This window comes from Ursus americanus, chromosome 23 (assembly GCF_024610735.1).
Source record: "Ursus americanus isolate L20-20 chromosome 23, mUrsAme1.1.p, whole genome shotgun sequence".
NCBI classification, from domain to species: domain Eukaryota; kingdom Metazoa; phylum Chordata; class Mammalia; order Carnivora; family Ursidae; genus Ursus; species Ursus americanus.
Window position 1 is genome coordinate 2,459,012 of NC_142149.1, and position 14,677 is coordinate 2,473,688.

A 14,677-nucleotide genomic window follows, 5' to 3' on the forward strand; every position below is an offset into this window, starting at 1 on the left:
TCCTCGGGGCGCCGGGCACATCCCCGCTCTCCATCGCGCCCTCCTCCTGGACACCGCGCACCGGACTCTGAAGCAGGCCCCGGGCACAAGGAGGAGGCACCGCGGTCCCCTCTGGTCATTCTCAAGGGCGGAGGCAGGGGCTTCCCCGAATCCCAAGGAAGTCCAGTGTGACTTGGTTAGAACTGCTGGGGGGCTGAAAGAATCCGGATCCGCCGTGCTGGCCTACCCGTTTCTCTAAAAGGGCATCACTCTCTGAGGGTGGACATGGCTCCATACACAACATTCTGGTCTCTTCCACGGGGCGGGGTGGGGCAGGTCATGGAAGGGGGGATCCAGGCTGCTCTCTACGGGGACTCAGGCTGCTGGAGCTTGCTGGCGATGGTCTGGCTGACCTTGAGCAGGGCCTCCTGGAACTGGGGGTACTCGTCCTTCACGCGGTCGAGAATGATGCTGATGACGGCCAGCCGGTTGTCCAAGCGCCTGTGCTCGGCCAGCAGCGACTGCTTGGAGCGGAACAGGAACACGTACCTCCCGTCCTTCACAGCCTGGAGGTGCTTGACCCGCGTCTGCAGGGCCACCAGCTCCGAGAGGTTCTTCGGTGGAACGAGAGACCCCGCATCAGGTTATGCAGTTTGAAAACAGGACGCCCACTGCCCCACACACAAACTCAGGACTGGGGGAAACGCCAGGGGGAGAAGGACGAAGGACAGGGATTCTCCAAACCATGGAGAAGGGGCCAATGGGCAGTGAGCTGGGCCTCTTCCTTTGCCCGTCGTCTGAGAGACATCTGATACCGCGGGGTGCTGACCCCCTGGTAGACACTTCCCTTCGCTCCCTTCCCGGTCTCTGCTGATCAGGCTGGGACCCTGCAGACCCACTTGACCCCACGGAAGGAAGGAAGGAAGGAAGGAAGGAAGGAAGGCCCACTGGGGCAGCTGAAATTATATGCAGAATCCCACAGCTTCATACTAGCGTCATGGCTACTGCCCCAGTCTGTGCATCACCTCAGGTAGGCCTCCCTTGTCTAGCCTTGACCCTTCAACATCAGAACCAGAGTGACCCTGCCAAACCCAAGCCATGCCTCAGCCTCAAACCCTCCACTGACTTCCCACCCCCCTGAGAAGAGCCCAAAGTCGAGATCACTGCCACCCCTGGCCGTGCCCAGCATGGCGGGGGGGGGGGGTCTCTCTGCCCTCAGGTCCAGCCTGCTGGCCTCTGCCTGCTCCTAGAGTGGCCTCCTGGCCTGCTTTACCCAGTGGGCTCACTTCCCTTCACTTCGCCTTCAAGTCTGGACCCCAATGTTTTCTTGGACCACCCTACTTAATCCACCCCCCACCCCGGCCAGTGCCCCTTCTCTGCTTTATTTTTCTCCAGAGTATTTATGCCCACATTACGCGAGCTATCTTTTCCACTCATTTCATTTGTCATGTGTCCCTCTGTCCCCAGAATGTAGCCTCCAGGAGGCCCGCTCTGTAGCCTGAGCACCCAGGGCAGTGCCTGGCCCACAAAGATGTGCAGTATCATTGATTATTAGGACCTATGAGGCGAGTGCGTGATCACAGAGTGATGGGCAGTGCTGGGGTCCTCGGGCTTCACCGGGTCGGGAGGAGGCCTTGCCCGAGGATACGCTGCTGCGGCGAGGGGCAGGCTCCGTGCCTGGCTCCTTGTGGCCCCGGTGCCTCAGGGGACCGGCCTACCTGCTGCTTGAGGGCCAGGAGCCGGTCCAGGTCGGCCTCGAGCTCGTCCGTGCTGGACTGCATCGCTGACAGCTGCTCCTGCTTCTCCAGGAGGGAGCTGCTCATGAGTTTTTGAGTTTCTTCCAGTTCCAAGACGGCTTTGGTGCATTCCTCGGTGGCCTGGGACACAGACGGGACCGTCCTGGGACCTGCCTCCTGGTTACTTAGTGGACAGAGTCAGGCTAGGAGGATACAATCCGGGGAGGATCCCCACAAGGGCAGAGGGAGTCCCTGCCCCTCAGGAACCAGGATCTGGGGGGGTGAGTCCCAGTGAGACGCCAGGGCCCAGGTAAGCCCACACTGCCAACTGCTCCCCAAAGGCAGGCATGGCTGCGAGAGAGAACTGGGGGACCCCTCTCGAAGCAGGCCTGTCTGCAAGGGCACAGGGACCAGGGGCAGCCGGGCAGCTGCATGCCAAGTGGGAGCGGCAGATGCCGGGGGCAGGAGCTAAGGCCTCGTGGGGTGGGGTGTGTTGGGGTGTGAGTGGAGGAGGCCTGGCTCCATCAGTGAGGCTGGGCAGCCGGGGGTGGTGCGGAAGCAGCTGGTGGGGTCCAGTGGATAAATGAAGTAGAGGTGACAGAGTGACTCTCAGGGTCTAGCTGGGGACACGGGAGAATGTGGGATGTGCAAAGGGCTAGTCTGTGCACAAACACTGGAGGGCTTGCTGCGTGTGGCCCGTGGGGGTGTGTGCGTGACAGGAGGACTGGATGCAGCCCCCCTGGAACTGGAGCTGAGTGGGGGTCAGGGAGGCAGGGCAGAGGCGGCAGCTGGGGAGCCCCAGGGGTGGAGAGGAATGGACATCATGAGTGACCAGCGTGGCAGTGAGGATTGGCCAACAAGGACCAAGTTACTGCTGCCTCCAGAAAGTTCCAAATGAGCAGTTGGGTCAAGCCTGTAATTTCCAGCTAATCTCTCCTTGTACAGGATTTAGACCTTCAGAGGCTATTCCAACAGTCTCCATGTAACCCTCTGGACAACTCCACGAGACGAGTACCCATTTCACAGGTCAGGAAGCTGAGGCACAGAGCTGTCAGGCAACATGCTTGAGCCTCGGGTGGAACAGTACGTCTGGAGCCCAATGGGGCCCCGAGACCGGGTTCTGTCTCCAGTGAGCCTCACCTACCCGGGAGCCAGGCAGAGGTGGAAACATGGGCTTGGGAAGGTCCCACATATGCCCAAGGTTGTGGAGGTGGAGGGAGTCTGAGCTAGAGCCCGTTGACGGCCGAGGGAGTGGGTGCTGGCCAGGGCACACAGCACGTGCTCGCGGATACGGCCTGCTGCACGAGGGTGTGGACCCTCCGAGTGCGCATCAGCCTGTCCCCAGCACCCAGTCGGGCTCAGAGACACGGGGACTCACATGTGCTTCCCTGACACCATCTCTGTGAGGTGGCAAGGGGCTGAAAGGGGGCCGTCTCTGGCCCGGGGCTGCAGCTCTGCGTAGCTCTTCTGTTAAACCCAAGACAGGCTCCCAAAGACAGGCCCTGTCGTAGCCGGCCCCCCTCAGGGGCACAGGGACAGCCGCCGCATCTTCACCCAGCACCGGCCCACGGGTCATGGGGCTCAGGCCCAGAGGGTCTTGTCTGGTTCCGGAGCTCCCAGTCCCCCACTGCCATTTCTCAGCCTGGTAACACAGCCTCACTCAGCAGCCCTGACTCCCGCTCCGGGAATGGGGGCAGGGAAAGGGGCAGCACTGAGAAGCAGGCTGGAAGGACAGAGGGGCCGGGTCCGCGGCCCACTCCCTCCTTGCCGCACGGCCCCTACCTTGTGAATGTCCCTGATCTTGCGTCGCAGCTCTGTCTGCTGGTGGTGGAAGTTCGTCCGGGTGAGCAACTTCTTGTCCATCTTGGACTGCCCCTTGGCCTGGGTTGAGATGGTCTCTCTGCGGGCGACGGCCAGCTCCATGTCACGGATCATCTTCTCCTGCTGCTTTAGCAGCTGCCCGTGCCTGACCTGGGCACACAGGGCAGAGGGGCTGTGAGGGACAGCGGCCAGTGCCGCCTTCATGACCTCCACGGAGCCCCGAACCCGCAGGGAGACAGCGCGGGGGACGCGCCCGAGGACAGAGGGATCCAGAGCCATTGCCCACTGGTCGGAATGAACGGTCCTTGTAAAGAATGCATGGACAAGGGGGAAACTAGAAACCGTCGGAGGCTAGGGGAGGTTAGCAGACCAAGAACCACCACATGCAGCCTGGGTGGGATTCTGGAGCAGAAAAGGGACAGTAGCCAAGAGAATGGGGAGACCTGCACCAACGTTGATTTCTTGGTCATGGTTTTGGGAGATGGTGACGTGAAGGGTCTGTGGGGCCCTGGACTGTCGAGGAGACCGACTATAAGGGCCACATGAGGGCTTTCTCAAGGGCTAGGAGCGTTCCATCTCGGTGGTGGGGCAGAGATGCGGGCCCGGGCTAACCCCATCCAGCCGGACATTTAAAATAAGTACTTCTCCTTGTGTGTACGTTTTGCTCCAGTGAAGCTGGTTCAGAATAAAAAAGGATAAACAGGCAGGAACCCCCAGGTCAAGGACGGTGGTGGGAGACATAGCCCACCCGGGTTTAAAGTCTGCAGTGGCAGGAGCCCAGGATTGGGACGGCGCAGATGGGGGCGGGGGGGGGGGCGCTGTCGTCAGCGCCACGTTGGCTCAGCGAGCGAGCACAGATTGTCTGGGGATGCCAGCGTGACTCACGCCCCAGTGGAGAGAACAGCGATGGCCCCCTATTTCACGCCATGTCCAAAAATTAACTCCAGGTGGATTCAGGATCTAAAGACGTGCAAACATGTGCAGAGCACTTGGGAACATGTTTGTGTCACTTCAAACTGTGGTGGCCGTCTTGAGCAACGCAGGAAATCCAGAAGCCGTGCAGAGAGACAGACACGCCTTACGGCATGAACAGTAACGGCCCCGTGAGTGGGGAGAGACCCGGCGCAGAGCGAGACGGCCAGCAGCAGATGAGGGAGAACGCGTGGGACAGGTGTCCAAGGAGGGGGTTAGTAACTGTGACATGCAAAACCTCCCCCAAATTGCTAAGAAATAAGAAAATGGAAATAGGCAATTGAGGAAATGCTCACCACACACACACACACACACACACACACACACAGGCACGAGCATGTGCTCAATACCCCGTAACAGAAAACGTGGACGTATGAAGCTTCTAGAAGAAAACCTAAGAGAAAAATCTTTGTGACCTCAGGCTGGGCAATGTTTCTTAGATGCCCCACGGGAACGATGCAGAAAACAGAGCTGGACCTCCCCGACGTGGCGAGTCTCAGCTGTGTTACGGAGAGTGAGAAAAGCCACGCCCACAATCCTTCGTGCTGCAAGACCTGCTTCCGTGACACGCTGGGACAGTCGGGTGCTGGGGGCGGGAAGCGGAGCACAGGAGACACGGGGCGGGGGGGGGGTGGGAAGACTCGAGGGTGACGGAGACACTGCACATCACAAAGTGGGGGTGATCGTGTGGTTGTCTGTTTGTGCCGCCAAGGGCGAGCTCAGTTAAACAGCTCAACTTAAAATGACACCCAGAGGGGCCCAGGCTGCCGTCCTCGAGCGCCTCTTGGAAAAGTGATCTGTGGGGCTCCAGTCAAGAATGCACACTCACTCCTCCGCCCTGTAATCCCACTTTCTAACCCACAGGAAACCAGCCAACCAAGGCCAGTAAGAGAGGCTATTAGGGCAAGCGTGAGGGACCGGGACAGTCTGGACTGTCACCCACCCAGGAATGCTCCACGACGCAGGATGTCTCTGTAGGACGTTCTGTGACTGTTACAGACCGGGAATGCTCCACGACGCAGGATATCTCTGTAGGACGTTCTGTAACTGTTACAGACCGGGCTAACGTCCATATTATTTCTTAAGAAATAAGCTGCTGAACTATACGTACAGCTCCCGTTTTTGTGAAGGAAAGGAAGCAGCCGCCAGTCCCAGGCAGAGGGACGGCCAGGCCCACGTGCGCGTGCGCAAGGCTGGGTGGGGGGTCTGACCTGCCACAGCTAACACATGTGGCTCCTGTGGTTTGAAGCCGATTAAATGGAGCGTTTTAAAAACTTATCAGTAGCATGTGCATTTGATCAGAGTTCCCCCGCACTCCACAGACAGAGGGGTCCTGATTGAAAGCAGCATCGTGGAAGTGATGCCCGCCTGCTTTTACCACCTGCTCTTACTGTACCCTAAGGCTCAGAGATAGCCTTGATCTAATTACCAGCCTTTTCTGAGGTCATGAAATCCAGCTCAGGACGACGGCAGAGAGGAAGTGAGGCTCCCAGGGAAAAGACGGGTGTGTTCTTTGAGCACGTTTCACTGGGCGAGACACCTTTCCTCGACAGCACGTGCCTCTCCCCAGCGGGTCGTGAGATTCAGGGGTGCCCCCCAGCCCTCAGAATCACTAGAGTGTGCTGACTGCATGGGGCAAGGGTCAAAGAGTGTCTCTGGAAACACCGGCACACGGCTGTGTGGGTCTCGTGGGGTCTGTGATCCTCTTCTCGAGGGAAGAACCGAAGTGGACGGACCCCGGACGGGAGGTCGGCAACAGAGCGGCCCATATGCTTGTGCTCCGAGTGCCCTTCTCTGGGAATGGGATCCATGCCACTGGCCAGGGAGGCCCCTGTGGTTCCTGGGGGGCCCACCCCCAGCGAGGCCGAGCCCCCAGAGCCCCCACCCACCTTCATCCTGTGGATCTCTGCCTTCATGGCTCGGATCTCTGTCTGGCCGGTCTCGGAATCCACCGATGCACGCATCTCTTTTGCCAGCTGGATTTTTTTCTCCCACAGCATGATCTGGTGTCTTTAAAGGTGGGAGAAGCAACGTGAGAGCTGCAGAAGTTAAAGAGATTTCTTTCTGATGCTTCCGTGAGCTGAAGCTCTAAGGACTCGCTCAAAACGAGGCCCGCAGTGGACGGCTGGATGGCTGGACGGCAGCGTGAGCAGAGGCCGAGACCCGCAGTGGACGGCTGGAAGGCAGCGTGAGCAGAGCCGGAGAGCGCAGTGTGCTCGGGTGGGCTCAGAGCAACGGGGGCCGGTAAAGGGACCCTCTCTCTCTCTCTCTTTCGCTCACACTTGGCATGTCTAGATAGCCAGGCACTGAATGAAGGGCTTGACTGCCAAACGGAAACAAATATCCCCCATTCTGCGACCTGCAGGTCGACAGAAACCCCGGGGCCGATATGCTTTCTCAAGTTCCTATCAGTCCACCCAGCCCAGGGCGAAGGGGGCTGTCACACCCTAGACAGCAGAGTGGGCCCGAAGCCACCTGAGTTTCTGTGGAGCCGGTACCCTCGGGGAGGCTGGATGGTGACTCTGCTGTCCTCCTCCATCCCCTCTCCATGCCCTGGAAGCCATGCCCCTCCCCTACAGTGCTCAGGGGCAGAGGATCAGCCTGCCAGCGCCTGCCCAGTACTCCTGAAGGGGAGCCCGCCTGTGGCCTCTCCCCCCACAGCACCCAGCATGGGGTTGGGGAGCAGGTGGGGCTCACGGGCTGGGCCTCATAGGCACCCCGACCTTCCCAATGGGAGGGGGGCAGGGGCCATTCCTCATTTGGCAGGAGGAATGTGGACCCACAGACACTGTCACAGCCCGACCTGCTGCCAGTGTGGGCCTCTCCCGTCCCACTGAATATGGTGCCCGGCCACATGCGGCTACCAAGCGCTTGAACTCGGCTAAGTCCGAATCCAGATGTGCCATAAGTAGAAGATACACAGCAGAATTCAAAGACTGAGTATGGAGGAAAAAAAAAAAAGAATGTGAAATTCCAACTCCAGCGTCCACCATCAAGTTTTCCTGGCGCACGGCCACGCCTGTCCGCCTCTGTGTCGTCCACGGCGGCTTACAGGCTGTGACAGCTGACTTACATGGCTTCGGCAGGGCTGCGAGGCTGGGAGAGCCGAAAACATCGACCACCTGACTCTACAGAAAGGGTTTGCCGGCCCATGACGCGGACAAACCGTAGGCATAAAAAGACAGACGGAAGAGCAGAGCAGGTGACTTAGGAACTGCCGAGAAAAGCACGTGTATGGGGTAGCAGTTTCCGTAAGACAGAAAAAGCCCCAACAGACCAATAGCCTAAAAGTCAGCGGGATATTAGCAAAGACCGTGGAACGACTGAGTCCCAGGACGAGAGGCTCTGTGGATGGAGTCTGGTCAGTGGAGCTGTCCTGGTGTCGCGGCGACAACGCGAGCGACAACTACACCGACATGCCCGCAGCACGTATGCCTGAAACAACCGTAACTCAGCGTGTCAACCATACTTGTTCACATAGCAGCAAAGACGGGTGCCCGCGCCCTGGCTCAGGGTTTGTGTCCCTCCCCCCACACGGACGCCCAGCGTGCTGGTGTTCAGAGCCAGCCACGTCTGGGAGGCGCCTGAGTCACAAGCTGCAGACTCACGAAGGGGATCTGCGCCCTTAGAGAAGAGACCCCACAGAGCACCCGCGGGGACACAGCAGGAAGCCCACGACCGCGAAGAGGCCCTCACCCACCCCAGCTGCCACCCTGACCTTGGACTTCCAGCCTCCACAGCCGTGAGCGATACATTTCTGTGGTTTATAAGCCCCGGCTGGCGCTGGTAGAGCCGCCTGGATGGGCCGCGGGCTCAGCGAGCTGGAAGGGCCTTGCATGGGCTCTGATGCAGCCACGCGGGGTGGCTCAGCAGCCGCTCCCGGTGGAAATGTCAGCCCACAGGAAATCCATAAATAAAGCTGCTTCAGGGGCAGCGTGTAGAACTACCCAGTTTTGTTGAAAAGCCAGCAGACAAGAACGACGCATGCACTGCGGTTTCCCGGTAAAGGGAGGGGCTGGGATCATGCGTGATGTCCTGGTAAAGGGAGGGGCTGGGATCATGCGTGATGTCCCGGTAAAGGGAGGGGCTGGGATCATGCGTGATGTCCCGGTAAAGGGAGGGGCTGGGATCATGCGTGATGTCCCCCGTCTACTTCGCACACGCTGTTACAGTTTAGAATGCTACAGTTGGGGGGGATGACTCTTACAATTGGGCATCATAAAAATGAGATAATTTTTAATAAATTTCAAAAATTATCCCAAACAAAGCCACTCAAGAGGCACCTGGGTGTCTCAGTCGGTGAAGCACCCGCCTTCAGCTCAGGTCATGATCCCAGGGTCCTGAGATCCCACATGGGGCACCCAGCTCTGCGGGGAGCCTGCTTCTCCCTCCCCCTCTGCCCTTCCCCCTGCTTATACTCACTCTCTCAAGTAAATAAGCAAAATCTTTAAAAAAAAAAAAAAAAGCCCCTCAATTTCCCCAAAGACTGGGCTGGTGAGGGCGGGTGGCCGAACCGGCGGTGACCCCTGCTCTTCCGTGGGACCCCCCCCCACCCCCGCGCCCAGTGTGGGCTCCGGAACTGCTCCCTGGCAGCTGGGAACGACGGTGGGCGCCTGGGGGCTGCGCAGGCGCAGTGATAGTGGAGCAGGGTGGGGCCGGGCACTCACTCCGCCTCCACCAGGTTGTTCAGAGTGGCCGCCTTCTCCTCCTGGAGCTGGTTCAGCCTCTCCTGCATCTCGATGGTCTCCCTCTCTGAGGCCTGTGCGGGGACAGGGGCGCGGCCGGCTGTGGGGGACGCCGAGGAACGCGAGGGCCCCCTGCGCGCCCTTCCTCCCTGCGCAGGTGGGAGCCCGCGGGCCGAATCCGGCGGAAGCCCTGACCTTCAGCGCGCGCACGAACTCCTGCTCTGTCACCAGGCCGTCCTGCCGCAGCCCCTCGGAGCTGCTCCGGTTCTTGCTTATCAGCACGTTGAGTTTCTTCAGGTCGTTGTCCAGGTCCTTCATGTGACGCTCGATCTCCTTTTGCTCCTTCTTCTCCTGATCGATCTTGCCTGCAGAGGGGACGCGGGTGTAGCCATGTTCCCAGAATAGCCCCCACCCCACTCAGGGCCCTACTGGCCGCTCCGTTCCCAAAGCCTGGCCTTGTGAGGCAACGGAAAGGACCGTATGTGGACAGCCAGCAGGTGGGGGGACGGGACGGTGGGGGCAAGCCCCCTGCCCCGAGAACAGCCTGTGGGGACTGGGCTGGCACTCAGACAGACACTGGGTCTCCAGGAAAGGCGGGCCCTGCCCCCTACACCACCCCGCCCAGCTCAGGGGCGAGGGGCAGAAAACCACCACCCTGGCCTCCAACAGAGGGGTTTGGGTGCCCCCAGGGCAGGCCAGGAAGGCCGCGGGGCCTCTGGGTATGAGGTGTCCAGGTGGCGTGGGTCCCGGACCAGCAGGAAGCATTTCCCTGGAGGGGCCACATGGCTGGGCTGACCTTCATGGATCGCTGCTTGGTGACCCAGGTGGGACCAGGATGTCTCAGTGGGGGGGCGGTGGGGGTGGACGGTGACTGGGAAGGGTGCCCATCTCCCTCCTCTGGGCACCCTGGCACATTAGAGACCCCTGGTTTTTATACCCCCAGGGGCAAGACAGGGGCTGGAGAGCCTGTGGTGGGACGGTTTTCTAAGTTCAGCTGAAGAGGAAGAAAGCTGCTCTCCCCATAGCCCTGAGTCTAGGGCACGGGGTGTCCCCATCTCCCTGAGCAGGGGATGAGCCCAGAGGAGCTCGGCTTGCACGTCTGCACACCCAGCCAAGCCGCCCTGTCTTGGGCAGGACGGTAAGCCTTCCGTCCCCTGTCTCTGGGAGCACACTTCTGTGTGTGAACTTAAATCCAGTAAATTTTCTCGATATTTCTGGCGTGCTGGCGACGGGGCTGGCGGTCAGGCCACGGCTCATATTCACACAAGGCGCTGGGAGCCTGTGGTTTGCTTTCACGGCCTCGTGCCCGTGAGCATGCCCCCTCCCCCCGGGAGCGGGGCTGCAGACCCCGGACACTTACTTTCTATCCTCAGCTTCTTCTGCTCCAAGATGTGCAACTCCTTCTTCAACATGTCCAGGGAGGCCAGCTGCTCCTCCCGCTCCTGCGTGACCGTCACCATCTCTTGCTGCAGGCGGAGCCAGGTCACCTGGGCCTGTGTCACATTGGTGTTGTGCTCTTCCATCAGCTTGGTCAGTCTTTTGATTTCAAGCTCCAGAGGCCCCACTTCTTCCCCCTACAAGTGACATTCGCCAAAAAGCAAAGCGAGCCTCCTTGTTTTCAGAGGTCTGCTTTCCGGGTGGGCTGAGGAGGGCCGGGCCCCCGTCTGAGACCACGCATCTGTGCGAGGACGGGGGGGGGGGGCATGTCCTCGGGGGCACTAAGGGTCCCACCGTATGCCCCCGATCCACTGCGGGAGGCCTGTGGCCCCCTCCCCACCACGCCGCAGCCTTGTGGGGCTAAGGGCAGGGTTGGCAGGGCCTCCATTACTCAAAGGGGCTTAGCAAGTTTTCTTTTAGGAGCAGACCGTCACGGGCCGGGGACTGGATTCCCTTAGTGTCCTGCAGCTTTGAGGGGACTCTCTGGTGCTCGGTGTGTACCTAGGAGCCTGCCCCAGCTGACCGTCTAACTCCTGGCATGGGCGCCCCATGCTAGGGAGACCTGGGTAACCTATAGGACTTCAAGCCTCAGACAGATCAGATCACTTCTCTCAGAGCAGCAGTCCGACCCCACCCGCTGCCTTTGCATGCGACAAAAGAGCATTTGGGGCCGGGTGAAAGTGCGATGGTCAAATTTCAGGGGCCACCGATAAGGCTTTCTTGCACACATCCGTTTACATATCACCTGCCTTTCTGCTCATGACAGCAGGGGTGAGTCGCCTCGGCAGAGACTGTCTGGCCCGAAATATTTACTACCTGGACCTTGACAGGAGAAGGTCTGCAGGCAGCCCCTGACCTGGGGCATCCACGCTCCCTAGCATGGGGCGCCCATGCCAGGAGTAAGACGGTGAGCTGGGCAGGCTCTTAGCTAGACGCGGAGCGCCAGAGCGTCCTCTCAGAGCTGCAGCCCAAATGCGATGTCACCCGTAAAAGGGGCGGGGAAAGGAACGGCTCTCTTCCGTGTGAGTTCATTTCCAAACGCGAGAAGTCCCCGAGAGGGCCTGGCACGGTGCGGACCAGGGCGGCCTCCCCCGGCCCGGAGGCCTTACCCCCAGCTCAGAGACGGTCTGCTCCAGCTGCTTATTGAAGAAGTTAATGAGGCCTTGCTTCCTCTCAATCAGGATTGTGCGCCTAGAAATCTCGTGCTCGCTGTTGGTGATGAGGTCATTGACCTTTTTCACTTCCTTGTCGAGCTCGGCCAGCGTCTTCTGGTGCATGTCCAGCCTGCAGTTGGTGTTGGTGATGTCCAGGGCGGTCTGAGCAATGTCGCCGTCAATTTTGGAAAGATGCGTCACCTGCATTAGCAAAAGGAAACATGTCTGAGGGTTGTCCTTGGGGGGTTCTAAGTGAGCCGGCCGGGCTGTCATTTCCTTGAGCTGCTGCCACGCGGTCAGCCCCCCCTTCCTTCTAGTTTTTACGTATAACCTCCCCCCAAACCAGACAGGATCGCTCTCTACGCCTAGGTTTGTAAGCCACTTTTTAATGAGCTCAATCTGGACGGCTATGCGTGTGTCATTTTTCATGGCTGTGTAATAGTCCCTTGTCCTTACAGCCTAGGAAACAAGTTGTGGTTGTCAGCATGGCTCCTTCCGTCCTGTTCCACGGTTCTTTTTTTTTTTTTTTTAAGATTTTATTTATTTATTTGAAGGAGAGAGACTGAGCAGGGGGAGGAGAAGCAGACTCCCGGCAAGCAGGGAGCCCGACATGGGCCTTGATCCCAGGATCCTGGAATCATGACCTGAGCCAAAGGCAGTTGCCCAACTGACTGAGCCATTCAGGTGCCCCCCCTTTATTTTTAAAGATTTTCTGTCCCACAGTTCTGAATTCGGTGCCCAGGGGCTGGTCTGGACAGCTGGTATGTTTTGGTGAAGGAAACGGATTCCTTCCTCTCTGGGCTTGCAGTCTGTCACCAGTGTCCCCATTCTAAGAAATGGTGTGGCAAGTTCAACAATGACTCTGTATTCGGTGGGCCAGACAAGTGTCCTTACATTTTGCTGGAAAGCTGGACACAGCCGTGGGAAGACGGTATCTTATGCTGCTGTCGTCTGCCACCCAGGTGCATGCTCCCGACCCTGGATTCTTGCGAGCCCTGGGTTCCGGGGCAGGAGTTTCAGCCTGGCTGAGCAGCTGAGGGCTTCTTGGGGCACGCCCACTGTCCTGAAAGTCTTGACCAGCACCCCCTGCTTCTTCTGGTGGCTCTCAGTGACCCAGGGTTTACTGTAAGGATGTTTGTGAGAACCGGAGAGGGGGCCGCGGCCGGCATAGCCACTTGGGCTTCCTTTGGAAATGGGGTCTTTTCCCCAGGCTGTGGCTGTGCCCTGACCCTACCATCCAGCCCACCAGCTCTTGCCCACGTAAAGTCTTAGCTCTTTCCTGGCCCCTGGCCCCTGCCAACTCCCTGTCCTCCCGGGTCATCTCGGCTCTGCCCCCAAGACCCTGGTTGGCTCTGTCTCCCATGTGTTCTCTGACCAGCCACCGTGGGGGACTCGGCAGGATGCCCAACATTCCTGGATTTTAGAGCCAGACCCTGCCCACCAGGAGCAGAAGCTTCCAGCATCTCGGTCACCCCACTCCCCATGGTAACGCTCCTGAGCCCTCCAGCCCTCTGAGCTCAGGCTGAGCCACCTGCCTCTGCCGGGACCGTCTGGGATAGCTGGGTCTTCCCAGGGGCTCCCACCTTCCTCCTTGCCCCCGTGCTTGCTGCCCTATAGGGCCCCCGTTCCTAAGTCAAAGGGCTCCTGGACTATTTGATCTTATTGAGACTACCCTGGCCTCTCCTGGGACATCAGTACCGCTCCTGGACTAACTTGTAGACCCACGGTTGACCCGTGCCTGCCCTCTCTCCGGACCCCAGCTCCAGATCCCAGGGGGTTTTTTGGACAGTTTGGAAAAAGTGTCCCCTTTGAAGAGCTGGGCTTGCATCTCTTGGGCAATCATAACGGACAAATTTGTGGCCCAAGACTCTTTACTGCCCTCCGCTGGACATCAGTGGTAGTGTGTGTACCACTTGCAGGGGGCGCTGGGGGCTTGGGGGTCTGCGGGCCTAGGAGCGCAGCCTGGCAGAAGGGTTGGCGGGTTACTTCACACACCCCACGCTCCTTAGCTTCTCTGGTACAGCGCGGGGCCCCTAGTTTTGCTCCCAGCAGGTGGTCTTGCCCCTACTTCCCAGAGAAAGGATGAGCGGGACACTCCCACCCCAGCATCAGACAGGACCTCCCAAGGGGACCCAGCTGAGTACAGCTTGGTTCCAGCCCTGTGTCCCCACTTCCTTGCTGTAACCAGGCAGGAGCAAGCTGCCCTCCTCCCAGGTGTCTGGGAGGGACAGGGCGCCTCAGGCTGCCGGCCAGGTAGACAGCAGCCGTGCCCTCCCGAAAGGACAGGTGAGCCCCACAAGCTGTCTCAGCCCAGCCGCCTCCTGGGCAGTATCCACCTGCCAACAATGGCCATCAATCGCTGACACGCAGGGGCGCTGCCTCGGGCTCCCCAGCCACTCTGCTCTCACCGTAATGAACGGTTCGATCTAAACCTCCAACACCTGCCAGGTGGCTCACACAGGGACAGCGCGAAGGCAGAGGCCAGGATCACGCAGCAGCAGGACTCATGCTCTAACCGCAGGCCGGGAGGGACCCACGTCCTCTCATCTCCCGCCCCTCGGACGGAAGCTTCTGGTGGGCTGGAGAGCGAGGAAACGTCCGTGTGGCTGCTGCTATGCGCAGACGGGCCGAGTGGGCCCCCCTCTCCTCCTGAGACTGGAGGGGCGCCCTGGGGCAGGCCGTCTGCGGGGATGTGCCCTAGGCCTGGTGCAGCCGTGGTGGCCTCCATGCGGTCCTCAAGGGGGCCCACCGAGGCAGGGGACGCCAGAGCGGGTCACACCACGGAATGAAGCAAAGAAGAAACGATTCAAGTAAGGACACAGGGACCCCTGAGCACAGCCCGGAGTGAAGCGAGACCCCTGGGAGAGCGGGAGAGCGCTCTCGTGGGGGAGGC

General features: G+C 59.7%; 1 protein-coding gene across 1 annotated transcript in view; it reads right to left on the reverse strand.

Annotated features, from left to right (window-relative positions):
• Positions 1–344: 344 nt before the first annotated feature.
• Positions 345–14,677, reverse strand: part of CCDC40 (coiled-coil domain 40 molecular ruler complex subunit) — a 42,017-nt gene continuing 27,684 nt past the window's right edge. Inside the window, exons 14-21 of the mRNA XM_087854029.1 lie at positions 11,740–11,985; positions 10,554–10,767; positions 9,389–9,558; positions 9,176–9,267; positions 6,398–6,518; positions 3,498–3,686; positions 1,698–1,856; positions 345–593 (exon numbers count right to left, since the gene is read on the reverse strand). Of these exons, the coding sequence (XP_087710155.1) occupies positions 345–593; positions 1,698–1,856; positions 3,498–3,686; positions 6,398–6,518; positions 9,176–9,267; positions 9,389–9,558; positions 10,554–10,767; positions 11,740–11,985 (1,440 nt within the window). The remainder of the gene's footprint in view (positions 594–1,697; positions 1,857–3,497; positions 3,687–6,397; positions 6,519–9,175; positions 9,268–9,388; positions 9,559–10,553; positions 10,768–11,739; positions 11,986–14,677) is intronic.